Raw genomic sequence first — 26,609 nt, forward strand, 5'->3', positions numbered from 1 at the left:
CTGTCCCAGCTTTGATGGGGTGAGAGGGAGGTTACACTGAAAACATAAAGAGTGTTTTTAACTGTCCAAGTTCTTTGAGAGTTTTGCACAGCCTCAGAACGGACTTTAATAACTTGAAGATGATAAGGCTCTGCACTAGCACCTTGAGACAAATCAGCACGCTCGCTGGCCAATAAGGCAGCATTATAGCTAGTAAAGGAGCTGCCTGCCTGCCACTTTGCTCACCTAAAATCTAGGAAACTGAAAAAGCAAGGCAAGTTAGACTTCACGATTGTACTCAGAATAATGGGGTCATTGAAGGTAACTGCTAGTGTGAAATTCTAATGTGTTTCACTGTTGGATAAACTGGTCAGAGATGAAACTCATTAGGTAGGCTTGGTGATCCCAGCAGGCCCGATATCCCATGAACTCTTACCTGCATTGAAATATAAATAAAACACATAAAAGTGGTAGAGGCACAGCATTAATATTCTTCAACTCCCACTGAAGCTTTATTTAATGAACTACACGGCCTTGAAAGATAAAGACAGAGAATGATAACACGGCTCTCTGCTGTTACAGCTCTGTAAAGTGCAGCTGGTGTTTCAATGCTTGGAGGGCTCTCTGAGTATTCCCTATCACCACACAGTGAAGATGATGTTCAAAAACACCTCATAATAAACTCTTACACAGCCAGCTGCAGATCTGTAGGCCCTGATCAAGGATGCAGTCAATTGTAGCATTTAATGACAGTGAAATGCAAATGTGGCTCAAGAGGTTCATTAGAAAAGAATGGTGGAGGTTGCAATAACTTCACTGGACAGATGCTTCTCAGGTTGCTAATGTGGACCTCAACAGAGCTGACCCCATAACTAAGCATGTGACGCAAGGTTACTTTATGATGATGGTAAAACATCTAATTAAAGGGACAAGATATTAGTAATCAAAACAAAGGGGTCACTTCTTCTCAAACAAAGTAATGCTATATAATCAAATCATACCTGGTTAATGAATTTAAAACAGTGCAAAAAGCAATTGAATAAACTAAGTAAAAATAACAATTAAATGAAATAATTCAAGGTAGTTGAACACGTTATTGTTTTCAGCTCAGTTTAGTTTCAGTTAGTTTCCACAGTGTCATTGCTACTGTTTTAATCTTTTAATTAGTACCTGTGTGATTATTTAAGCTCAGTACAATGTTCTGATACAGACATGTGGCTTTCAGTCATAATGATAGCCCCTTATCAGTAGACATACTGGTTAATGCCAGTTATGTTGACAAATGTAACCAAATTGACAAAAACTAACTATTAAAAAAATATTATGTTATTTTGGTTAGCTTTTTGGTAGATGTTATGATCCTATAGTAGCTTTCTTTTTCCACTAATAAATAAATAAATAGCAGTCCATTAGTCCAAATTATAGGTTATCGTCTCAAAACTTTGACTCACAAACTTCTGAGAAAATAACTCAAAACTGAGGGGGGGACTTCCCGTTATTAAGTCGAAATTTTGAGATAAATAAACTTTTGACTAGCTTTGACTAGTTTTTTTAGAGGTGGAAACAATCCTCCATTGGTTTCAGTTACTTAACAAAAAATAAAGTTTAAAAAAAATGTATTTTACCTTTCGTTTTCACACTTTTATGCCAAGTGAATCGTTTCAGAAACACCCCCTCGCTTAGCTTCCGGGTTGGTTTTCCGCGGCTCCTTTAGGAAGTTTCATCTTGCCGTATATTTCATCTTTGCTGTGGACCGGCATTTTCCCACAACACCCCGCTCCTCCTCGCACAGATGACGAAAATGGCGGACAACTCATCTTCGGTAGGCTTAAGAAAGATATAATGTTAATATAGGCACATTGACCGGTTTCAGAGTATAAATAAATGTGTTGTTATTTACAGGTCGAGATTGTGGAGGGCTGTCGCCTCCCGGTTCTTCGTAAAAACCAAGAACACGAAGACGAATGGCGTAAGTATTGTCCGTTTTTTTTTTATATGCTAAGCTAATGCTAAGGAGCTCAGCTCAGCTGTTGTTACCAGAAGCCCCGGCCTCCAGTTAAAGCGCTGTAAACACCATGGCCACGGATGGTGCATGCTGCTGTAAAGTGTGTATGAATTCAATTGGAAGACTTAAGAAAACTGCTGCCACTCCCTCGGAAATTAAATTGCCAGTTCTTAATTTTACTTAGTTTCACATTTTATAGAAAAAAAGTACTAAATGCAGGTGGCATCAGTGATGTTTACAAATTTGAGAGCGAATTTATCAGGTTTTCTCTCTTACTCTCTTGGCACTCAGTTTGGTCCATAGTAATCTTTTTTAACACATTCCTTTTTAACAACAACAACAACAAAAAAATTAAAGCACAAATGGTATTTAAACCAAATTTAATTGGGCATTGCACTTAGACTTTATAATCCTGATACCTCAGCATAAATAATTACATTATAGGACATTTAAAATCTCACATTAAAGTAGATTTTGTGCACCTTTGGTTTATTTTTAGCATTGGAATGTAAACAGTAACTTTTATCACATGCCTGTGTATTTAATGTTAAGTGTGTTAAAGCTACAGTGTTTCATAGAAAAGCATCACAACGATTGTCTCTGCTTTGTACAGCACTGGCTGAAATCCTGAGTGTGAAGGAAGTTTCTAGTAGAAAGCTCTACTATGTTCACTACATTGACTGTGAGTATATTTTGTGTCAGTCGTCTTGGTTTTTCTCAAGATTTCACAGCCCCAGTTTAGTAAACATACACCAAGGTTAATTACACCTTTTAAGGTTTGTTTATTAAGTTATTATCAAAGATTGCAAAGCAGATTTGCATTTATTTAGTAATTCATTTTTTTTGTCTTATTTGGATCAATTCAGAATTATAGCTTTGTACACATAGCTTTTGATTTCCCCCCCCCCCCTTTTCCTGTCATGTTATGAGCTAAAGATCTTCACACATCAAATCACCACTCTGTCTCTCTTTGTCTGTGTGTTTAAGTCAACAAACGTCTGGATGAGTGGGTCACAACAGAAAGGCTGGACATGAAGAAGCTTCAGTTCCCCAAGAAAGATGCTAAAACACCAACCAAGAACGGTCTTTCAGGTTCCCGTCCTAGTTCTCCGGAGAGAGACAGAGAAAGAGAGAGAGAAAGAGAGAGAGAAAGAGAGCGAGAGAGAGAGCGAGAGAGAGAGAGAGAAGTGGTAAGGAGTCCACGTGTCATTTAAAGCAATGTAATTATAATTCTCACAGTATTAAGAAATGATGTCAGTCTTAATTTCTGTGTTGTGTGGTTTTTATTCATTTTATAGAAAAACCTGCATGATGGTAAATTTCATGTTTGTTGCTGTTCACTTCCATTGATGCATGGTATAAGCTTTCCATGGTCACTTTAATAAGCTGCAGTGTGCTTTATGCTGCTTGAGCACTGATTTGTAACAGTCTACCCACAGGAAATGCAGCCATAATAACAATAAAAATATAGATAAATAAAAGGGCATCATGTTATAGAGGACCCTGTTTTTAACAAAATATCAATATCCTCTTTTTTCAGTCTTACATTTCTGTGTTAATACTTCTTTATCAAACACATGCCACTCAAACGGTGAAACTCTCGTTTTATGATTAAACCTTTAGTCGGATTTTGTGTGAATTGAATTCCTCAGTATTAACCTGAGGGTTAACATGAATTATCCCAGTGTTAACCCGCTTCCTTCTCTTCCTTTCCGTTCAATTCAGAGGAAGAGTCTAGATCTCAACGTACAAACTGCCACAGCTCCTTCCAGAGGCAAAACCCTCCCCACGCCGGTACAAGTAGAATTCACCCACTCCACAAATTACTGAGACCTTTTTAAACCTGGTGTCAATGTGATTCTTGTGTGATGATCCCACTGTTAATGTAGAGCTATAAGGTAAAGTAACGTTTAATATAGAGTGTATCCAAATGAAGATTTGTAATAGGAAGTGAAGCCCATCTGCTGCCATCACATTTAATACCAGGTTTAATGGGGTGTATTTACATTGGTTAACCTGCAAATTAGCTGAGATTTGGAGAAATAAATTGATTTGCTGTGGCTATTAAAGATGCACAGTCTTAGTTCTGTCTGAAAAAGCATCTTGATATCAAGATGTCACTCTTCATTGAATACAAATGGAGTCCCCGGCTTTTAATCAAGCCTCTGATCACGTTGACATGAAAAACAAATCCCATCAAATTCACCTTTGTTTGGTTTGTTTGTATTCAATCTTAAAGCTGAATCTCTAACACTGTTTGTTTGCTGCAGAAGAGGAAAGTAGAGCCTGCCCCCGTGGCTCCTCAGGTACCCCCGGTCATCCCTGTGCCCTCCCTGCCAAGTTCAGCTGAAGCCACTCAGGCAGCTGTTTTTCCTGCCGTGAGAGAGACGCCCACCTTTAAGTCCCGTGAAGACCATGAGCTCACAACGGTAAAGAAAATCCTCTTAAATTCTCTCTCTTTTGTTTTTTTTCCTTTCTCCTATTTGCTAATGAATATCTTTTAATGTCCTACTCACAACAGAATGGCAACGCCCGACGACTCATCCCCGCTCCACCTGGGAGGAAAAGAAAAGCTAATTGTGGGGGAACTGACGAGGTGCGTTACCTTGATTTACTGCATGTTTGTGGTCGTGTTATTCGCTTCATTTTTTGAATTTGTTAAGAGTCTGTCTGTGTTGGGTTTTGTGGAGTTGTATTAGAATGCATTTTGCAAAGCGTCACAGTCCGCTCACTGGAGCATTCTCCGGTGCAGCTGGTGACATTCATTCAGACTGGTGCACGGTTCTTGCACAAGGTCTATACTGTTGTAATAGGACATATTTGTTTTATTATGGGGACCTATTGTGCTTATTTCCAGCACCATATTTTAATTCTTGGACTTTTTTAAAGTAGCTTTTCATGATTCACAATTCAAAATAATGCTTACTTATCCTGTATGAGGCCCTGGTGCAGCCGCTGAGTTCATCCTCTGTCTGGAATGAGAATTATTAGCCTCGTTTCTCCTCCGTTTAAGTCCGCTTTCTTTTGATTGGCTGCTCCATGCAAAAAAAATGTTTGAGCAGCAGGTGGACGAGGTCTCCATGATGACTAATTCATGGATATCCTTAGGAATGCCGCTCTCATCACGTGGATTTAAGAGTAGAAAAACTGGCTGAAGCAGAGTGTGAGCTTTTGCCTTACAGCAATTACTTGTACATATGTTGACCTTTTGAACTCTGGCCAAATTTATTCTGACCATCCACATCTGTAAAGGTGTGCATATATGACAGAAAATAAGGAAAAGAGTAATCACTATCCCCCCAAAAAACTTTGTACCCATATAAAATGTCAACATCACTGCACAGGATTCAAATGTGATAAATTATTGCTGTCATGTATTTGTTTATAAACCCCACGTGCAATCATAATGATGAAAATGTTTTGGTTTTTTAAAGATTGCTTTGTCATTCTTTAATTTCCCCCTTTCTTTACCCTTTATGTGTGTGTGTGTGTGTGTGTGTGTGTGTGTGTGTGTGTGTGTGTGTGTGTGTGTGTTTCCCTTTTCATTTCTCACCCACTGTTTCCCTTCTGACCACCACAAAAAATTCATTAGTGTGTTTTTATGTATTGATGTGTTCTTAGCTCGTGTTTATTGTGGTGTTTAAAACAGGGAATTACATTTGCAGCTATTTAGTTATGGCTTGTTGGCTTAACAATCCTCCTGAAAAAGAACTTGCTCTTTATTTATTTATATTTAGGTTGTTTGATTACTTTGTCATACATTTCATTCTAGCTAATGGGCACAATAACATATTATATGCTGGCAAGTATTGAGGACTGTATGTTGTGCTTTCATATATTTTTATTTTTCAGCATCAGCTCTGGCTAAATTCTGCAGCTTTTTAAAATATTCAATGAGCATTTCATTGATTCTCCTGTGTGGGTCTATGTTTGAGTTGATGTGTGGCTCTTTAAAAAAACAAAACTATCCTATTTAAATGAATCTGACCAAGAATCCTGACACCACATTTTACCAGGAGCCTGTAATTGTAATTTTGTGTCTCAAAAACGTTGTTTGACAAAACATTTTCAGCGTTTGCTGCTTTTGAGGGTTTAGTGTAACCCGGGATGTTCTGTTTTCTCCATCAAGCTACATGTACGCTGCTGTACTCTCATGTTTTATGCCAACCTGCAGCGCTCTCACATCAGCGGTGATGACAGTGGCCATTAGGTTCTTCATAAACATTAACAAATCTGTCAAATCCACATGAGATGAATGTTTGTGTTTGTTCTTTACCCCACTCTTCATTCACTGTCTAACATGTCTGTCTCTGTGATTATGATCACCAGTCAAAGCTGACGGGCTCCTCATGCAGCCAACCTGGATTTTACACATTAAAGCCTGTGTTTTTGTGTCTTTTTCTGCTAGATGATAAAGGTTTTGCAGTATAACAAGCCTCAAAGTGCCAGTGTCTTTCTACCACCACCAGAGGTCTGTTTAATTTCCTATTATTGCCCGTTGATTGTGTGTTGCTTTCCAAATTCAACTGTGCCTTAGTGGGTCCAATAAATCAGAGGTGCTGCTTACCTCAGACCCTGATTAATCATATTACCTTTTTTTTGTTGTTGTTAAAGAAATCTGTGATCAATCAGCTTTTTGTTCAAACACATTTGAAGCACTTGAGAATAACTGCTGCATAAGTGTGTCATCTGTGTAATCTTCACATTTTGTACCACCAGGATTCCCAGGACAGCTCAGATGGCATTCCCACTGCACCCCGCATGACAGGCAGTTTAGTGTCCGATCGCAGCCATGACGACATCGTCACCCGGATGAAGAACATTGAGTGTATAGAGCTGGGACGGCACAGACTGAAGCCTTGGTACTTCTCTCCATACCCACAGGAACTCACCTCGCTGCCCATCCTCTACCTCTGTGAATTCTGTCTCAAGTACCTCAAAAGCCTCAAGTGTCTTCAGAGGCATTTGGTAAGACTTTTGTTCTCTAAACCTTGGTTATGTTAACAGCTTACACCTGAAATCTGTGCTTCTAAGATTGTTTGACATTGCTTGTGTTGTTAGGTTTATTTTTTATTTCTTTCTTTTTTCAGACCAAATGTAATCTAAGGCATCCTCCAGGCAATGAGATCTACCGCAAAGGCACCATCTCATTCTTTGAGATCGACGGCAGGAAAAACAAAGTTAGTGGTGTGATGCTTCTTTTCTTTCTTTCTTTTTTATTCACCAGATATTTATTGTTGTTTATTTGTGGTTAATACATATTTTTATATTTTTCCAGAACTATTCCCAGAACCTGTGTTTACTCGCAAAGTGTTTCCTCGACCACAAGACGTTGTATTACGACACAGACCCTTTCCTCTTCTACGTAATGACAGAGTACGACTCCAAAGGCTTCCATATAGTGGGCTACTTCTCTAAGGTGCACAGATAAGGCAGAGAATTTTTTCCACACTGTGATAGTGCACTCATAACAGGAAATATGCCTCTATGTAAGCAGGAGTTTCCAAAGCTTATCATTATTTTTCTTCCCTTTGTGCAGGAAAAGGAATCAACTGAAGATTACAACGTTGCCTGCATCCTCACCTTGCCTCCTTACCAGCGAAGAGGTTACGGCAAACTGCTCATTGAGTTCAGTAAGTGTCGTATCATCAGCCAGTTTTTTAAGTTATGAACATTTCTGTCTTCATGTCACCTCTTGTAAACATCTGTTTGTGTCTGCCAGGTTATGAGCTGTCCAAAGTAGAAGGGAAGACGGGAACTCCCGAAAAGCCGCTTTCTGATCTCGGTCTCTTGTCCTATCGCTCTTACTGGTCCCAGACCATCTTGGAAATCCTTATGGACCTTAAACCAGACAATGGTGAAAGACCACAGATTACCATCAAGTAAGCAAATATTCTGGATCTTATATGAGCTATAAAAAAATGTTTATAGATGCATGTTTGGAGCTGAAATGTGTCGTCTTTGTACTTGCAGTGAGATCAGTGAGATCACAAGTGTAAAGAAAGAAGATGTTATTTCAACACTTCAGTACCTCAACCTAATCAACTATTATAAGGTGAGAGATGAGCACCAACTGTAAATTAACTGTTTACACTTTTCTTGAAAATACACGTTTAATTAGATTTGAAATGCTAAAGACCCAAACTCTGAAGCCTTGAATTTTTAATTTGAATAACACACAGATGGGAAATGTTTTTTCTAGAGGTAAGCCAGGGCTCGCAAAATCGCTAGCGAGGCTAGCGATTTTTTCCAGTCGGGCTACCAAAATCTATCTCTTCCCTGCCCGTCGGGCTGTTGTAGGAAGGAAAAATATATGTCAATGCTTTTGCATTCTTTCGGAAATGTAGCTGGGTAATTATGTCATTGGCATCGGTGAGCCACTGTCAATATGTGACATATTAAAATCGCGTTTGAATTTGTGCTTGTTTTTTGCTTTCACTTTGCAATCGCGTGAACTGTGTATAGAGAGCGACAGCACTGATCTGTGAGTGATGATAATTTGTGCACCAATTCCTCTGACATCGTCTTATCAATCGTTAGCTTACTATGCAAACATGACAAGTGAAATCTCCCGCAGCTTAAACATGTGAGAGGTTGATCGCGCAGAGAATCGCTGAGCGTTATGTGAGTGCCTGTGTAAAAGCAGCAGGATATATATTTTAGTTCTGCTGAGCCAAATAAGACAGGTCAGGGTGAAGAAGTGACAGCCAAAGAAAAGCTTACCACAAAACGGAAAAGTTATGACAAATCAGACTATAAGGCAAAAAGAAAGTGCAGCTTTATGGTTTCATGGACAAAAGAATTTCTGTGGCTGCAATATGACGAGCTAAATAACCAGGGCTGCACATAAGTGGTCCGCAGGTGCGCATTCGCTGTCAAAATAAAAAACGCGCACAAGATAAGAAGTTGCAACGCGTGTTTGCGTACATAAGATTTTCAGGAGGAGGACAGACATTTGTTTAGAACTCTTAAAGATGTCGAAGAATCAAGCTCCTTTAAGCAATTACTTTGGTGTTCCTCCACCTCCAAAGAAATGTCAGGAGTCTTTTGTGGTTCGGACCTCCTGCAACCACTTTTCCGTATTCTCGGGAAAGTGGTTGCAGGAGGTGAGCTGGCTTCAAACAAATGATGAACGCACAGAGATGTGGTGCAGAATGTGCCATGAAAATCCCACTCTAGCGGACAAAAACAGTGCTTTTTATATGGACGCAAACGCGCGTTGCAACTTCTTATCTGGTGCGCGTCTTTTATTTTGACAGCGAATGCGCACATGCGGACCACTTATGTGCACCCGTGTAAATAACATAATGTTCTGCCGGGTGTGTTGTTGGTTTTCTCTCGATTTCTGAGTCGACAAGCGCCTTTGTTACTGGAACCAGTCATTTTAAGAAAAGCCCCCATTAGAACCCATGAGAAATGCAAGAAATGCATTGTTGCTCATTCTGCAATATCTTTCCCAGAACAAACACCAATTGCAAATAACATACTAAAAATAAACCTGAGAAATCAGTTTAGAACAGCGTACTATGTTGCAAAGAGTGAACTACCACTGGCAAAATTTAGCAGTCTTTGCAAACTTCAAAAAGCAAATGCCCTAGATCTTGGTTCCACTTGTCTCTTACCCGTGACTTCAGTGGAAATTTCAAATTTGTGTTTCAACAATTTTTTGATTAATGTTTTGTTTCCGTTACAATATTATACATTAATGTATAATATTGTAACGGAAACAAAACATCAATCAAAAAATTGCTCTCTTTGTTATTCGGGCTACTTAAATTTATTTTGGGCTGCTAAAAACTGAAGAGTCCCTGCCCAAAGGGCTACCTGGGATTTTGAAATTTTGCGAGCCCTGTAAGCAGAATTCTAGCACCCGTTCAGCTTGGTGATTCGTCACTTAGAAGTCTTTTTTTTCTCCTTAACCAAATGAAAGAGGTTGAATGTTCGTTCGGCGAGCTTTGAAGATAAAAAAAAGAAATAGTAGAAACTAAACGGCGAGCTGTGACTTCACGCATATATGGGCTAAATCAACACTGATCATGGGGAAGTGGGCGGGACCACAGATGATTTTTCTCAACTTCCCATGAAGCGACTGAAGCGACTACCAGTGAGATTGAACAATACTGCCGATTCATGTATGATCTGGCAATAAAAACATTCTAGCGTTACCTAGGCCCTGAATGTGAGACCATTCGTGAGCGACCATCTTTGAACAGAGGCGGTGGTTTACGACACCAACTCTCTGCCATCTATAATCCAGTTTTGAGATCCCTCCCCAGACGCCTTAACGCCCACTCACATCCTGGGCCATCTGACCTCAGGAATTCGCATGATAAGGTGGGGCCAGGTTTCACAATGAACTCACCCGAAACTCTGGCTGATTGGGACCCACACCCAGTTTCACACCTTGGCTCAGGCGATTAGAGGACCATCAGGGGGTCCTTTTGTCCCTCTGTGGGGGGTCACTCCCACTAGGTTTATATCTGGGACTCTCCACCATTTGACCTCAGAACTGAAGAAGCTTCTCGGATGAGAGGTGAAACGTCTTCAAGTAACTTAAAGAAGTCCAGACGCTTTTCTTTGCAAGCTCCTTTGACTACGATGACCTGGATGACTGAGAACCTTCACAGACAAACAGCACAAAAAGACTGCACATTCCAAAGATTCTCCATAGGGTTAAAGCCTGGACTTTCTATTGGTCATTACAGTGTAAAAAACGCTGTTGTTTTGTAAACAATGATTTTAAATCCAGGTGGTGACTTTGTCTCAGCTCAGCTTTAGTATACCACATGCCAGTCTCTCGCAGCAGTAATCATTACTCGTGGGTTTGCCTCATTGTAGCAGTTTTTTTGTTTTTTAATACTCCTTTTGTGGCTTTCAAAGTGCAAAAGCCCTAATTTAATGGCTTTGTGAGGAAAAGCAGTAACACTCCCAGAGCGGGAGGTGTTGCTACGACACTGCAGCCGCACCTTAAATATTTAAGGCTCTGTTTTGTGAGTTGAAGAAGTTGAAAGCAGTGGAGCATCAGCATCTTTTCAAATGAGCAGATAAAATGATGTGTACTGACTTTGGTTTCTTGAATGCAGGGTCAGTACATTCTGACTCTGTCAGAGGACATTGTGGAGGGACACGAGAGAGCCATGCAGAAGCGGCACCTGCGCATAGATCCTAAATGCCTTCACTTCACTCCAAAGGACTGGAGCAAAAGGGGGAAGTGGTAGAGTTGGTTGCTGAATGACGCCAGAACCAGGGCAGCAGACACCCGACGCGAACGGTGGATCAGATCAAGGTTTCCCCTCGGCTTTCTCATCAAGAACCCAGGACTTCTCTTCGATAAGCAGTGAACATGAATTGTTTTGTTAAACGTTCATTCTATATCGTGAATCTAAAAGGCCGTCAAACCTGGGCAGAGGGAGAGACTGGTTAACAGTAACACCGCCAAAAACACAACACACCTTCTACTGTGTAAAAGATCCTGTTTATGATCAAAACAGTGCATTAAAAATGACAAAAAGGTGACTGTCTATCAGTGTAAAATGACAAACGCACAAACCACTGAAAGGTTGTTTTTATACACGTGATTTTAGATCCTATAGAACTGCTTCATCTGTTAGTCCACATTTTGTAAAACTCAAGTACATTTATTTGCTCTTCTTGTTGTTGTTGCTGTTCCCTTGACTACCACTGTGGCCACACCCTCTCATCTGCCATGTAAAAATGTTGTCATTAGGATCATTCGTATTCCAACAAAGTTCACTAGAGTCATAATTAAGAAACAAAACTAATGCCTGAACAACACTCCAAAATTTACTTTTTTCTACTTTGAAGGTTTTTCAAAGGTTGTTTTTTTTTTTTCCAAGGCTTCAGGACCTCTAAAATCTCTTCCTGGGTATAAAAGATTGAATAGTTGTTATTAGGAACTAAAATCAGACTGTGGATACTTTTATACTCTCCCTGTGACTAAGGCAGATGTTTATTTTGAGAGTTTAAAGAGGGAAATTGTACATTAAGACTTTTTTGGGGGGGGGTAAGTTTTTCTTCGAGTGCCTGAATATTAATGTTTCTTAGCTAATAATAATTATAATGCATCAGGCTGTTTTTAGTGTCACTTTACTAGGCTCATTTATAAATGTGAACAGCCCAATACTTTTGCATTATTTATTACATAAAACTCAGAACTAGGCATCAGTTATGTTACACGTTTGTGCAGTTATATATGTTCTTGGTTTGTGATCATTCAGGCCAATATTTCTTTTTCTTTTTTTTCATCACTCAAGCATATCAACCCCCTCTTGATTTAAACGTATATTTGCCGTGTCTGTACATACTGATGACAGAAGCCATGTTGAACTTTAAGGAATGTAAATTTCATGTACAGTCGTCTTTCTTTTTTACTCAATGTTATCTAACAAGCTGCACAATGTTTAAAAAAAAAAAAGACCTAAAAGTGATATCTTACCTTCAGTTTTGTGTTTTATGTTTACATGTCAGAAAAGGATGTTGAAATGATTTAGTATATCTTTATGTGGAACACTTCAGAGCGTTTGAACGTTTGATATAAAAAGAAAAGAAAAGCTGGCTGAATTGATTAAAAACAACGCGTCTTTATTGTGTTTATTCTGGTCTGAGAGCCACTTTCATCTCTGTGGACAGGTTAAGCCGTGTAAATGAATGTAACAAATTCCCAGTGGACACAGTGCATAAAGAGGGTGTTCAAAATTGAGTTAGTTTGTATGTAAAATTAAATTACATACATTTTTATGTAAAATGAATGCAGTTCATGTCAGAATGTGCAGTTTGGCAAGAAATTATTACTGCACCAGGAATGTGAAACAAGCTATCCAGCTTTGAGATCCGGTTGTCAAAAGGTGCCATACAGCCCAATAGATGCTTTACAGAGGGTGAAGAAATTGCCGTAATTGTTATTAATTAGTCCAGTTTTCCGCAGTAAAGTTTATGCAGTTGTTTTAACAGGTTGGCTCTGTCATCAAAAGGGGTGCAGGTGGTCCGTGAGCTATATACAAGCCCGATTTGTAGCCGGTGCCAAAAAGTGATTTCAAGTATGTGCCAAAAAAAAAAAAAAAAATGCAGGAATTGAAACTGTTATAAAGGACTTGTTGACCTATAATATGTCAAAAAATATTTCTCATGAATGGAATCCAGTCTTTGGGCCAGAATGAACATTCCTGTCACAAGATCGAAGCTGCAGTCAGTTTTTGACAAAGTGACTTTTATATACTCATTCATAAAATGTCTTTTTCAATGGAGATCTGGCCAAGAGGGCAACAGAAATGGTAACAAATATAACATAAGCATGTTTTATGTGACCAAACAAAGAAGACGGCTGATTACAGTGTAGGTGCAATGAGGAAAACGGATGCAAAACAGGTCATTTTAGATTTTATACATAACAGCTGCACACATCATGTTCACTACAGTCAATTTATCAATTCTTTTTTAATGTAAACATATTAGACATTAAAAACGGTTTAGAATATTTTCACGGAGTTTCAGTATAAAGCTTGATCACCAGGCGGCAGTATTGTGAACCCATCACCTGTGCGACATTTGAAGTTGAAACCACAGGACGGTCGAGCGGAGCTGTAATTACAACCTGACCTCTGTAATTGTGTTTGAGCGGCGGAGGAACTGAGTTAGACAACAACTGGAAGAAATTTGGTAACAACCTGCATGAAGAGCAGCACTCTAGCATGTTAGATAATTGTATGTTGTTTGTTTTTATTAGACTGCACGGTGCATGTTGCTAACGCACACTTTCCCAGCTGAACACGACACTGCAGTTTACTCTCTGGATGTGTAAAATGTGTAACAATGGATCACACCTCAGTGTCTGCAGGAGGCCTCGTTTATTGAGCACGTTTCCTCAGCGGACCGATCAATGGATCTGCTTAAAAGTGCGCTCAGGCTTGACGGCGTTTTAATGTCAGCAAGTCAGGTTTGAGTTATCAGCATCAGCATCACATCACACCAATTTTTCTCTCCCCACCTCACAGAGCCACACCACTCCCCAGGAGGACACAGGAATTTCACACTAATCTAATATCCTCTTCCTGACATCTAGATTTCCTCACCCTGAGTCTGAGTGCTGGCACATTTTTTGTGCTTTATGGGCCAAAAGTTTATTTTGGGCCCTGGTTATTTTTACTCAGATACACAGTTGGATCATTAGAGCTGCCAGTTTGGAGTAGTTTGGGCTTTACTTTAACAAGCTTGAATTTTAAGAGTCATTATTATGCAGAAGGATGAGGAGAGCCCATAATTTGTAATTGTTTCAAACTGCTTGATTATACCAAGCATGCCTCATAAAATGGAATATCCCACTAAGCATAACAACAGATTTCCACATGGTGTCACTGCCGCACTGAGAGTTGTAGGGTTGTTTGGTTTCTTGAAAAAAATCATGCTCCATCACTGCAAACTAAATATTTAAAGATGTATGTTTACCTGGAATTCAAGTGTAGATTGGGTGAGAATTGGATGTAATCCACGATGTTAAACCCGTCTGACACAAGGCTATTTTATAGCTTGAATTGACTTTAACCTTTCTTTTTCGCGCTGACTGTTCCATTGTTAGACGTTGGTGAAATTTGGTGTCACGCTCCGACACTTGCTGCCGATGCTTTCACTGGCTTGTTGTGCTCGTGTCTCTGCATCAAACAGAAAGCAAAGGGAAGCAGGCATCTCCGCAAAAACACCTCCTGACCCCTTATGAGGACACAAAGAGGTATGAATGTTTGCCACAAAAGCTGGTTTCTCTCCTCTCAACTCTGTTTTAATTTTTCTTATCTCCTCAAGACACACTCTACCAACAACGCAGGCCTCTCCTCTCTGCACTCCTCCCCGCCCCTGCCCCCAACCCCAGATCAGAGCCGCTGACCTCGCGACACACGCACACAAACACACACACGCTGCAACATATGGTACGGCCGGGACAAAACTCCACGCAGTAATTAGGGGGATGGTGCCGGACACTTGGCTCTGCTGCGGTGCAGGTTAAGCAGCGTGATACATCATCTCCTCTCGCGAGCACCATGCAAGGGTTTACCCAAATTGACAGGTATGTGCTTTTAAAGACGCTGCAGAGGCTGATGAGAGAGGACGGCCAAAGCTGTGTTGTTATGTATCCTGTGCTCTCATTGTTCTTAAGGAGGTTGATTGTTTGTTGTGGTCTTCCAGCACACTGAGCATGTTTGGGGAGTACGCAGAGGTCCTCTGCAAATAAACACTCTGTCACACACACACACTTGAGCACACACAACTGCCATTTTCACCTTTGCTTCTGAGGTTGTGTGCACTTTATCTCTCTCGTGCAGAAATTTCAGCGCTGGCGGGGGGAGAGTGACACTTTAAATGAACGTGTTTGATGTCACGAGTGTCGCTTTCCATCAATAAATTAGTCAAAGAGAGGTGGAGAAATCCTGGGAGGCAAAAGTCTTGGTACAACATTGCATCAGCATCGGGTCTGCCACACTGCTGCTCGTGTGTGTGTCACACACCGTTATATACACGAGTGTTTCGGGCATTTGAATCAGCAAGAAAAAATGTTTTTAACCACAGTCATGGCCCAGGGAGGGTTTTTGAATTCCAGCGTAAGAAACGCAGAGCTCTCCGCTTGGACGCCGCTGTCCGTCCGCCACTGCCTCAACCTCTCTCTGACAAGGAGAGGAGGAGGAGGGGGGCCGAGAGAGAGAGAGAGAGGCCGGGCGAAGCTGTGTGTGCACGAGAGAGAGCGAGAGAGGGGAGGAGGAGAAAGAGGGGGTTGGCTTTAGTGTGATGTGAATGGAATAGAATCAGCGCGAGAGGAAGAAAGAGGGAGGAGGACAGCGCAAATCAACCTGCCCCTTGACTTTAACAACAGAATAGAGCCGGCAGACACAGAGATCGGGAAGTGTGCATGCGTGTGCTGCTGTTTTATTTTATTTTTGGAGAGAGGAAGAGAACATCAGACAGGAGGAACTGAGGGAGGAGGAGGAGAAGGAGCCTCACCGTGGAGATAGATAGCAGAAAAATGCTGTCACGGGGAGAGAAGGGGAGGGAGTCGGCAGAGAGGAACAGGATGAAACAAGGCAGGGTTGAGCAGAACTGAAATGTGGAGGTAAGCCTTTTCTTTCCGTATTAAGATTTTACATTCACACTGCTGCCGCCCCCCCCACCACCACCACCGTCGCTAACACCCACCCTGTGTCCTCGTCCAGAAGAAGATAATGAATTCAGATTGATGGATCTGCACACCCTCTGTGTGCCACATACCTCTGTGTCGGCATGCATATTGCTCTGATAGACAAACCATCCGGCCCACCGACAATGTATGAGAGCAGCAGAGATGTAAAATGATGGGGTTGGCATCATGATATCTTGCAGCTTGTCCTCTGTCTTCCTCTCTGCCCTTTGTGCCATTGCCCCCCCCCCCTTTTTTTTTTATAAATGGATTTTATTCAGCCAGCTAAGGTCTGCTGTATCTACCATTTACACATTGCATTGTAGGTTTGAATCCAGCTCACAACCTTTGTCGCATTTCATCCCGGGCCTGCCCTCCTCCCCCTCCTCCTTCTCCTCCTCCTCCCCGTCTCCCAACACTAACCCCCTCCTCATCATCTATCCTGTGTCTCTCCATTGTGCGATCTGTTAACGAGGCCGGCTCGTCTCAAAAAACAGCGCTGTGACATTGTCGGGGTGGCACTGCGAAACCTTCGCCGTTAAGCGCTCCTGGCCGCGAGGGCAAGGTGGAGGGAGGAAAGAGAGGGAGACAGAGAGACGGGGGGGGGGGGGGATTGATGGAGGGACACTCGCGCAGAATGAAAGAGAGTCAGAAAGAAAGAAGATGCAGGAACAAAAAAAATAAAAAGAGGATCAGGATTTGCTCCAGATACATATTTTCAAAGACCGAAAAGCCGTCGGTCTGCAGTGGGCTGGGATTTGTGTGGATAAAGAGGATTGTGCACAGACAATGATGGAATGGAGAAGCACAACCGGGATTGGGGTGTTGTTTTCAAGGTGGCAGAGAAAATGAAAAATGAGGGATGCAGGAGTCAGTCCCCCCCCCCCCCCCCCCCCCCAACCCCCCACCTTCACCACACACACATACCATCCCCATCCTCTCCTTGCCCTCCGCACCACCCTACCCACCGCACTCTCTAATTTAAGATGGGGCTGTGTGTTTATGAGACGCCAGGGTTTCAGGTGCTGGATGGGCTGCTGTAGGGAGAGAAAAGCAGGGATGAAGAGCCGATCGAGAGGGAAGACGAGCAGCAGCAGCAGCTTACATAAGCCAGTGCACTCAAAGGACGGGCCATTTAATTTACATTGAGCTGCCTGGCTGCTCATCCACTGTGGTGTTCACTGTGGTTCACATTGGCTTTTTCTTTTTTTTTTCAAATGATAAAATGCAGTTTGACCTGACTGGATGAAAAGGAAGGATGTGCGATGACCTTAAAGCGTTGTGTCGGTGTTCCCGAACAGGAGGGCGTTATATTTTTCTACAATCTCAACTTTCTTGCTGGACAGTTCAGTAGAGTGAAACCCCAGCCTTGCAGGTATTTATCGCGGCGAACGATTAGGATGTCTGCATGAAGTGCACCGGCATAATGGTGCTCACAGCGTGCAGCCTGCTCATACAACTCAGCTGCAGATGACTTTTTGTTCTGCTGCCATCCACTGCGTCGCACTTACGGCGTATCGAGGCAGCGCAGTCCTCGGTGTGGGCCATGCCCAAAGGATAAGTGAAAAAGGCCCCTGTCTATAAAAAAAAAAGAAATCTGAATGCGTGTGTGTATTTTAGAAGAGCAGTTGCGCGGAAGTAAAATGCCATTTCAGAGGATGGCAGCCCTAATGTAACCGGGATCCTTTGTGTCTCCTCGTGGTCTGTAGTTTGCTTTCTGCTTGGCCAAATAAAGCAAAATAAAGCACCTGCTGCGTTTACTGCCTCCTCTGCAGAAAGTGTGTTTTCTGATGTGAAACTCACTCCTCTGTTGGTAAAGCAGTGGAGCAGTTAGCATCAGTCGCTTTTCATTAAGCAGATCACCACAAATAACAATAAGTCTACCTGCTGCAACTTTGGAGTTAGAGCCTTGTATGTGAGTGAAGGTGGAAGATCTTTTGAGAATTCATTTATTTTTGATACTAGGAAACAGTGCAGATGTTTTTAACACCCCCCCCCCCCCCCCCCCACACACACACACACACACACACACACGCATGCCATAAATTTTCTAGCACTTAAAAAAAAAAGAAAAATGTTACACCATGGCATTACTTTATGATTAATCAGCCCTCACATCTGCTGCAGTTGATTGGCTAATTATCTGACTCAGCTCCATTTCTGTATATGATGACATCCAGAATATGAGCACATTATGGAGTCTATTTTGGCCTGGGCCCACTTGCTGGTCTGCCTTTATGAAGTTTGTATATGTATTACATTGGTTATTTTACACATTTGATATAAATTCTCAAATGCTAAAAGCGACCTTTAACCTGACACTTTGTTCTTGGCCGCCCTCATATATAGAAAATGAAATATCCACAACCAAAAGCATACAGCGAGCAGGCAGCTTTCAGCAGCCCTGACAATGTGTGTGTGTTTTAATGCGGCACCCTATGTGTCCTCTCCCATGAGAGGCTTCCTCAGTGGGACTCATTCTGTATCTGGTTGAGTAGCAGGGGAGCAGAGTCGCGGGAGAGTCTTGAATCGATCGGCCCGTTTTCATTTCCTGAACCAAACAAGAACCAAGAGAGCTGGGCTCTGTACATGCGAGCGTCATGTGGATGCAGAGCTGTCAGCTTCTATTGTTCCTTGTTGGCGACGCCATAAATTTGTCCTGCTCTCCTTCAGCTGCTGTTTATACCAACCGTCTCCTCTGATAACAGAAACAGTATAGCCCATAGTTTCAGGTTTGCTTCATACCGTGTTCCTGCTCAGAATTAAACCACGATGCCTGAAGTGACTCTCTTGTCCACACAGCAAATAGATGACAGTCCTCACCTGACAGCATGAATGCTGCCAAAGTGTTACTTTGAATTCGCTCTGCACCACAAAGCACCCCCGTTTGATCAAAGCGATTTTTATCTGGTTTTGCACTCAGTGAGAATCAGATAAACATATCGCGAGGTTACCGGGCAGATTTTGTCCTGGTCTTACTCAGCATTATGTCACTCCGCTTGTTTTGGAGCCATTTTGCATGGCTACACCCCAGCAGGCTCCCTGTGGGTGCTCAGTTAGGAAGGGCTGTCGGAGGTGGAGACTTCCTCACATCTGATGGCAGGATGCCGGCAGCATTAGCCACAAGGTAGATCCTCTTAGCTCATGCTCTCTGCTGTCACCTGCTTACTGCTGACCGGTGATCTCCTGCAAGATCAGGCCTCTTTGGGGGGGTTTTTTGTCAAGGCTTTTGCCCTTCTCCACCTGTTCAGCTGCACAAATAGAAAGCGGCATAATAAATGTTGGAGAATGACTCATGATTCACAGCGTCAGCTAAAGTAGGACTGCACAATTGAGATATATCAGCATGACAAATATTCAGGGAGAGTTTTACCGTCTCGGGAGTCAATCCTCACGGGCTATTGTCTTTTTGAAAATAAGCATCGAAATACTTAACTATTAAAACGGTTCCCCCCTGTGATTTCTGCTGCACGCACTCGCATGTGCATGGGACAATATTGTTAGATTTTCATAAATTACACGAGGAAAATTTCGAGCACTTTCAAAACCCGTCAGAAAACCCATCAGCTTTTTGAGTGTGAAATCAAGGACGAACTGAGAAATTGGCCCTTCGTGTACAAAAAGATGTAACCGCTGGCGGTGAATCACGCTTTAGACCTTTTAAATAAACGATGTTGTAATTGTTCTGATGGGTATCATGTCTTCTGTGTAGAGAGAGGGAAACAGAGCTAGGCATGTCCAACAACGCGCCCCTGATGTAATAGTCCTAAAATATGTGGAAGCTGCTATCTTCATGAGACATATTTATGTAAGCATCTGCTGTTAACACAGCCCACATGAATACAATCCCACTTTTTACTCCGTGTTGTGAAATGCCCCCTTCCAGAAATATATATTCAAGCTCATTGTACCAAATCGCAAAGTACCTCTCTCAGTTATGTCATACATACATTAAACCATTAAGCGGTGCAGTGGCTCCTTCTCATTGTTCTCATTGCTATTACAGGAGAGAAGTGCACTCTGGGGTATTCAGAGCCACTGAAAGCAGACCAGGAGCAACCGTTCATGCTCGTGCCACGTCACTTTCATCGCCGCATTCGATCGATAGAGATCAAAAAAAGCAGAAAACATTTTTAGGCTCTGATAGGAGTTTAAAAATACCCTCATAAGGTTTCTATTTTGGGGATGATACTTGACGTATTAGAGATTGCCTCTGTGTTTGTTTCAGGCTGAAGAGGCTCTTTGGGCTGTCACAAATTTGAGAAGGAAGTTGCATTCTCAACCGTTTCATTTGCATGTTAAAGGCAAATAAAGAAGTAAAGAGCAGTTTGAGCAGGTACCTTAGAGCTCCACATCGTCTCTCTGTGGGGCACAGCAGCGACCACACACAGGAAACTGAGAGATGTGACCTTAGAGGCGCAGAGGAGAGGTTTTTTTTGTGTTTAGCTTCTGCCACATTTCCCCTCATTCTAGGTAAAAAAAAAAAATGCAGTAAAAAAAGGAAAGAATTAGGGGAGAAAATACACTCTACATACTTTAGATTTAAGCAGATTCAGTCTGTGGCCCGGTGAATCACCAATCCCCATTACTGCACACTTCCCAGAATGCACAGCGTGCATTTTCATTCACAAGTGGAAAGCCACAGATGTACGGAACATGTTCCCTGTTTTGACTGTACCCTACGCACATAGCATCACATCAAAACCCTTCAGTAAACGCGCTGTTTGCGTCATCGTACTTAACATATTGGTGCATGAGCTACTCTTTGCTTCCCTTTTTTCTATCTAGGTCAGAAAGTGCCGTGACGCTGGTGCAAATAAAACAAGTGCCACCAGGCAGTAGTTTGGCTGCAAAGTGCAGCAAGGTAGCCGCAGTGTTCACATGTGCAAAATAATAGTTTGTCAGCAGGGTTTGGCTTCATATTTTCACACATATGTTGGTCTTCTTTGTAAGTAGCTGCATTAGCATCAGGGCAAAACTTTGCTTTAGAATATTTGCTCTAGAGGTGCTGGTTGAAGGGAATCGAGCTCTGCACTACAGCTGCGACATTTACATATAATGATGCTCATAGCTGTGGATTTCTTACAATATTGAAATGTTTTAGCACAAAAGACAAATCGTATTATCCAGGGGGAAATGGAAACGACAACTTCCTTGTGTGTGGTTTTTTTTTTTTTCAGTACTTTGGTCGAGCTTGATTTCCGTATCGAAGACGTCGCTACACAAGCAGGGAGAATGGCTTGATGTGAGGCTTTACAGATGCCCGCGCATCTGTGAGAGACATTAGTCTATTTCTCCAAATAATGATAGCAATTTGTGTCCTCTGAGCTCATAATGAGCGTAGATGGAACCAGTGTAGCTTGTAAGCGTGATGGCACCATTTAAACGTGGCCTTTACTGACTCCTGTACCCCGAAGTCATAAGCAACACTTATTTAGAGTGAGTGAGGACGGCATTTGATTCGATTTGCTCCAGTAAACAAAGATGTTGAGCTTAAAACGTGTGATGAATTCAGGGCATCGGCATTGCAGCTATTTTATGTGTCTTTACAGCAGGGACAGTGAGGAAGCAGAGGATGTCGGAGTCTCTTCCTCTGGAAGTAGACAGTGTACAGTTACTCTTCAGCGTGCCTTTAAAGCAATATTGAGCAATCTCGTTTCCTCTGCCTCAGAGCTGGTTGCACAGATGACGGAGGGGTAACAGTGAACCGTTGAGCCTCAATATAATAGATACAGTCATGAAGTTGAGGGTCAGTTCCTTTCTCTGTCACACAAACCCAGGCACACAGAAACGGGGCATTTGCAGGGGGACAGCTGCTCTTCCTGTCTCTGTGTGGACAGCGTGCAACATCTATAAGGACACTGTTTTATAGAGTCAGCAGACGCACACAAAGACACACATGCTCTCAAAGTACCTCTCGCATCTGTGCCTTAAACCTCTCTGCCTTCGTCTCTCTCGTGGTGTGCCACAAGGTGTATTTTCAGATTTACAGGAAGTGGCAGTGCTCTGCCAGCGCGCAGAGTTGATGTCATGGCAAATAACATGTAAAACAATAGCATGAGTTAAGTATCTTTATTTAACTGTGGACAAACAGCACCACAGTTGTGATAGAAAGAAAATTTGTGCATGAGAGTGCGTGAGTTGTGCATTGCGCTGTTTAATGCAAGAGGAAGTTCCTGTAGGTTGTAATACTATAGAAAAGGCTTTTCGGAGCATACTTCCTCTTTGCATTTAGGCGGGCAATTAAAATAATGCAAAATGATCACCAAATGCAGTGATTTGTGAAACTTTCAGATTTGTACTTTGTGCTCTGACAGCCTCTTCTTCCATTTTAGCAGCTTGTTTTTCAGCTTACAAAAAGACGGCCAAAAAAGAACTGAAACTGGACGAGACACCACTGGAGTCACACGTTAGATGACCTTAACCATACTTGCTTACTGTAAGAGACGAGGCACATGTACAGAGAGAGAAGTCGGGCGCAGTCTTAGATTTAAAAAATAAAAAAATCATAACAAATAAGCTCCAGTGATTGCTGTGTGTGTGCGTGGATGGACAAGGGAGCAACCAAACAATGAATAATTAACATGGTAAACCCTCGCCCCTTTTTACCCCGTCCTATTAATAATGTAATAGACTCATTTTCTGTCTTTCAGGGAGAACAGCTCTCCTTGAAGTATGAAATCTGTTAAATTGTGTTGAGTGGCCTCTCTATCTATAGAGTTTAGAGGAAATCTGTACCTCCATATATAGTCATGACAAACAGTGCAGTACAGCAGAGCTGATGCAAACACAAACGACACTTCACTCTTTTTACTTATTGGTCATTTTGCAGGGTAGTACATTTAAGTTCTCACTGAACTAAGTACACCCGACAGAACAATAAAGCAAGCAGACAGTCTTGATGTCATAGACTGTAGGTAAAAGATGGATGTAGTGACTATGACCTCATCTACTGATTTCATGAGCCTCAATTTCAGTATTCTGGCTGTGGTCATGTTGGTTTCTTACAGCAATATGTTGAAGAAAGAGTGATGAGCTGAGTTATCAGCTCACGCTAACAGGTTTGTTAAGCATAGGTTCTATGGGCACAACGCACAGACACTTGCACAGCAAGCCATAATATTGTTTTGTTAGCTAAATTAACATTTTTAAAAAAGGCACCACCACTGCAACCAGAGACCCAAGTCATCTCTTGTGCCAGGCAGTGAACTTGTTTGACTTTTATCTTGTCTCCCTCCTCTCACCCCCAGCTGGTTGCAGCCCCTCACTGAGCCTTGTTCAGCCAGAGGGGTTTTTTTTCCTGTTAAAAGGGAGGTTTTCCCTCCCACTGTCGCCGTGCTTGCTCATAGGGGCTTGTTTGATTGTTTTCTTTGTTTTTTCTCTATTGTGGGGTTTTAATCATACCCGACCTACGGTGGCCAGCTGGAGACAAAGCGTATACAAACTCAAAAACACAACGGAAGTGCTCCAGGACGCTAGGGGCAGTGTTGAGCTCGATTTGCAAAATAAACAGCAAGTTTGTTGCAAACACATGGACTTGGATACCGGCGGAAAACACCTGCAAGGATAGAACAACCACGCTTTATAAGAAAAGTAATGTGCAAACTGTTGTTTGTTTGATTTGTTTTTAATTACTATGAACGTTTGGTTTATGATGGAGTCAAATCTGACGTTAGCTAACAGTCAGTGTGCTTTGCTCAGAGAGAAGCTCAACACTGCCCCTAGCGTCCTGGAGCACTTCCGTTGTGTTTTGGAGTTTGCACATGCTTCGGAGTTTGCACGTGCTTCGGAGTTTGTTCGTGCTTCGGAGTTTGTGCGTGTTTTGGAGTTTGTACGTGCTTTGTCTCTAGGGGCCACCGTACCCAACAGTTGATGTGATTTGACGTTATATAAATACAAGCGAACAGAATCAAATTGAATTTATTTCTACTGAAATTTTTAACATTTTAACATGAAAGTCCATTGGAGTTTACTGGCTCGTTAAACCAGCCTTTAGCGTCAAGTTGTAGAACTGCATTTTTCATACTTTGTCACTCATGCTTCAAAATACCAGATGCAGTCATTGCTTTCTTGTTGAGCCGTGACACTTCGATTGTCATGAAGAAAATAACTGCCGACAACAACTCTGACTAACCACTCTCCTGTCAGCATCACCTTGAAGTTCTGCAAAAACATAATAAAAGCAAGACTAAAAACAATTCTTTCATTCCATTAGTGATGATGGATGTGTACTATCAAAGGCAGAACTGCACAGAAATTTTCTGACAGGCTCTGACAGGTCATACTTGTTGGCTTGAGTACCTGTGTCACTGCAAAATATTGCTCACAGTAATGGCAGATGTATTTCTTTTGAGACTCTTCAAAAACCTGCTGTTTTTCTTGTCACCTTGATAGCTATCCTCTTTGTTAAAATCGGCCCATTGAGCACCAGGTGCCAACAGGAATGGAGGCTTATGTGTCTTTGGGGACCAATAGTTGAGACGAGCATTTGCAAAACTGTTTGAATTAAAAAGAAGAATAAAACACATCACAAAAGAACGAGAGTGCATCATCTACTTAGAAGCCTCTGGACTTGGCCCACTTCACTGTTTGCAGTGTGGTAGTGGGTCCATGAGGAAGATTGAGGAAGCCGGAGCAAGTGTTGGGCATTAGAATGTACTCATTTTTTGAATCAAGTCCAGCCACATTAATACACATTTACTCTCTTGAAAGCACTGCAGCTGCTCCGGCTCGATGTCACATATTCGGAGGCAGAGCAGGAATGCAACCTGATCTCAAATGTAGCAGGACTGCGAACGATCAATAATGAGAGTGAGACTGAGCCTGGCTTTAAATTTCCCCAAATCAATCACTGTTAGGAGTTGATTTAGACCTTGTGGTTAAGAATCAGCAAGACAGCTTTTAACTATAAGGATAGACAGTGGTGTTAGAGGAGCTGTCCTGCAAAGCTGGACACTTTCTAATAGCTGCCTGAGTCAAACTGTGTGTGTCACTTTATGGTCACATGTCAAAACAGTGTCTTTTGAAAGACTTGCATGCATCTGTGGCGACAAGTGTGGTGTTTCACAACTTCAGCTTCGTCTTTGAAAGATGCCAAGCACAGAAAGAAGTTGCAGGTCGAAATGACCGCCACAACCTGACGTGATGGAGTTGATAAGCCTGCAGTAACTTTTGCCACTGATCAGATCTAATTGCTGCTAAGCTGTTAAGCTGATTGCTGCAGCTTCACCCAAAGGGAAACCAGATCAAATCTCTATCGTCTTGATCGGGAGGCTATCTTTTTTTTCACGGTCAAACGCTTGCAATGGCTGCGCCATCGGCGGTAATTACGATAAAAGCACATGAGCTGAAGGTTGAGTCACTTTAACAAAGTAAAAAAAAAAAAAAGTGCTCATTCACTCTGCAGTGTGGCAGCCAGTCTCCAATAAGTGTGGTGTACAAACGATGACGACACACATCCTCTCGGAGTTCAAAAGTCACTCGTCTCTTCCTGTTTCACAGGACGTAGACTCGCATGAGCCGGTGCAAAATAAGTCAAGCGGCCGTGACTTCCCCAAAACTGTGCATGTTTAATTTGACTCTCCTCTGACTTCCGCGTGTGTCCTAACGTTGTACACAAGAGGCACATTAACCTTGTCCTGGACTTAACACGGACGTGGTACTCACCTACTGTCATCAGTTAAGCCAGCCAAGCCCAGAGCAGTAATGGTCCTTCAAAGCCCATCTGGTGCACTATGCAAAGACAGATAATACTTAAAGATTTTCACCCTGTCAGGTATGTTTAAAGAATAATTCTCTTTGAAGCATGAATGTCTGATGAAAGTTACAAACTGAAGTATATGTTTCTTCTTTTTCTTAAAAGAAAAAATCAGTTTCTCCCTTTAAATGTTTAACCTTCAGATATGACGAAGAGGTCGAGCCTCAGTGTTTGTGCCTCAGGTTTCCACTTCCCACTTGTAAGATGAGTGATGGACCGGGGCTCGCTTCTTTGTGATGCAAGTGAAGGCCTCAAACTCAGATTGAGATGAACACAGTTAAATGCTCCACTCTTCAGTACAACAGTTTCGCAGCATGAAAATTAGAATCCATACTAGTATGTGCAATAAAGCTCGAATGTGAAAGATAAGTTACGTTTTCAGAAGCTTATTTTATGACAGGAAGTCTGTTCACGTTCCCCTTTCGCTTAAAAGTTTCAGGTTTTAATTTTTGCGACGAAATCAAGAGCCATATATTGTCATGGCTTCTGATGCGGGAAGCATTACTTGGCATTAAAATAAACTGTTTTAGCATGCGTAACACGGAGATCATTACCGTCCAGAGGCCGAGTTCTGAGATGCAGTATTAAACACTGCTGTCTGCATGTATTATTAAGTTTCTCAGGGATGGAGTCTGGCTCTTGCATCATGGGAGTATCTGCAGGAAAAAGCAGGCAGCAGCCTCCCAGTGATC

General features: G+C 42.0%; 2 protein-coding genes across 4 annotated transcripts in view; both read left to right on the forward strand.

Annotated features, from left to right (window-relative positions):
* Positions 1-1,714: 1,714 nt before the first annotated feature.
* On the forward strand, positions 1,715-12,579 carry LOC308386709 (histone acetyltransferase KAT5-like). 2 transcript variants are annotated; one of them, XM_080866438.1, is made up of 15 exons: positions 1,715-1,801; positions 1,882-1,948; positions 2,598-2,666; positions 2,972-3,174; positions 3,710-3,784; positions 4,255-4,413; positions 4,506-4,580; positions 6,393-6,455; positions 6,704-6,952; positions 7,075-7,164; positions 7,263-7,403; positions 7,524-7,617; positions 7,707-7,866; positions 7,958-8,039; positions 11,068-12,579. In XM_080866438.1, the coding sequence occupies exons 1-15, from the start codon at positions 1,772-1,774 to the stop codon at positions 11,200-11,202; spliced, it is 1,692 nt and encodes a 563-aa protein (XP_080722564.1). In that variant the 5' UTR covers positions 1,715-1,771; the 3' UTR covers positions 11,203-12,579. The 2 variants fall into 2 exon arrangements, with proteins under 2 accessions (XP_080722564.1, XP_080722565.1); XM_080866439.1 differs by having other exon boundaries at positions 3,710-3,778.
* Positions 12,580-14,915: 2,336 nt separating this feature from the next.
* The window catches only part of sipa1 (signal-induced proliferation-associated 1), a 37,500-nt gene continuing 25,806 nt past the window's right edge, over positions 14,916-26,609 (forward strand). Inside the window, exon 1 of one of the 2 annotated variants that reach the window (XM_080867706.1) lies at positions 14,916-15,059. The gene's annotated coding sequence lies outside the window, so the exon portion shown is untranslated. Of the gene's footprint in view, positions 15,060-15,788; positions 16,098-26,609 lie in introns of those variants that run through there. The other variant, XM_080867705.1, reaches the window with a different exon arrangement.

The sequence above is a fragment of the Rhamphochromis sp. 'chilingali' genome (assembly GCF_963969265.1).
Source record: "Rhamphochromis sp. 'chilingali' genome assembly, chromosome: 19".
In the NCBI taxonomy this organism is placed as follows: Eukaryota; Metazoa; Chordata; class Actinopteri; order Cichliformes; family Cichlidae; genus Rhamphochromis; species Rhamphochromis sp. 'chilingali'.

Coding starts and splice junctions, on each gene's coding strand:
- LOC308386709 (XM_080866438.1), top strand. CDS start 1,772: ATGACGAAAATGGCGGACAACTCATCTTCG. Junction 1,802..1,881: donor TGGCGGACAACTCATCTTCG/GTAGGCTTAAGA, acceptor TGTTATTTACAG/GTCGAGATTGTGGAGGGCTG. Junction 7,404..7,523: donor TAGTGGGCTACTTCTCTAAG/GTGCACAGATAA, acceptor CCCTTTGTGCAG/GAAAAGGAATCAACTGAAGA.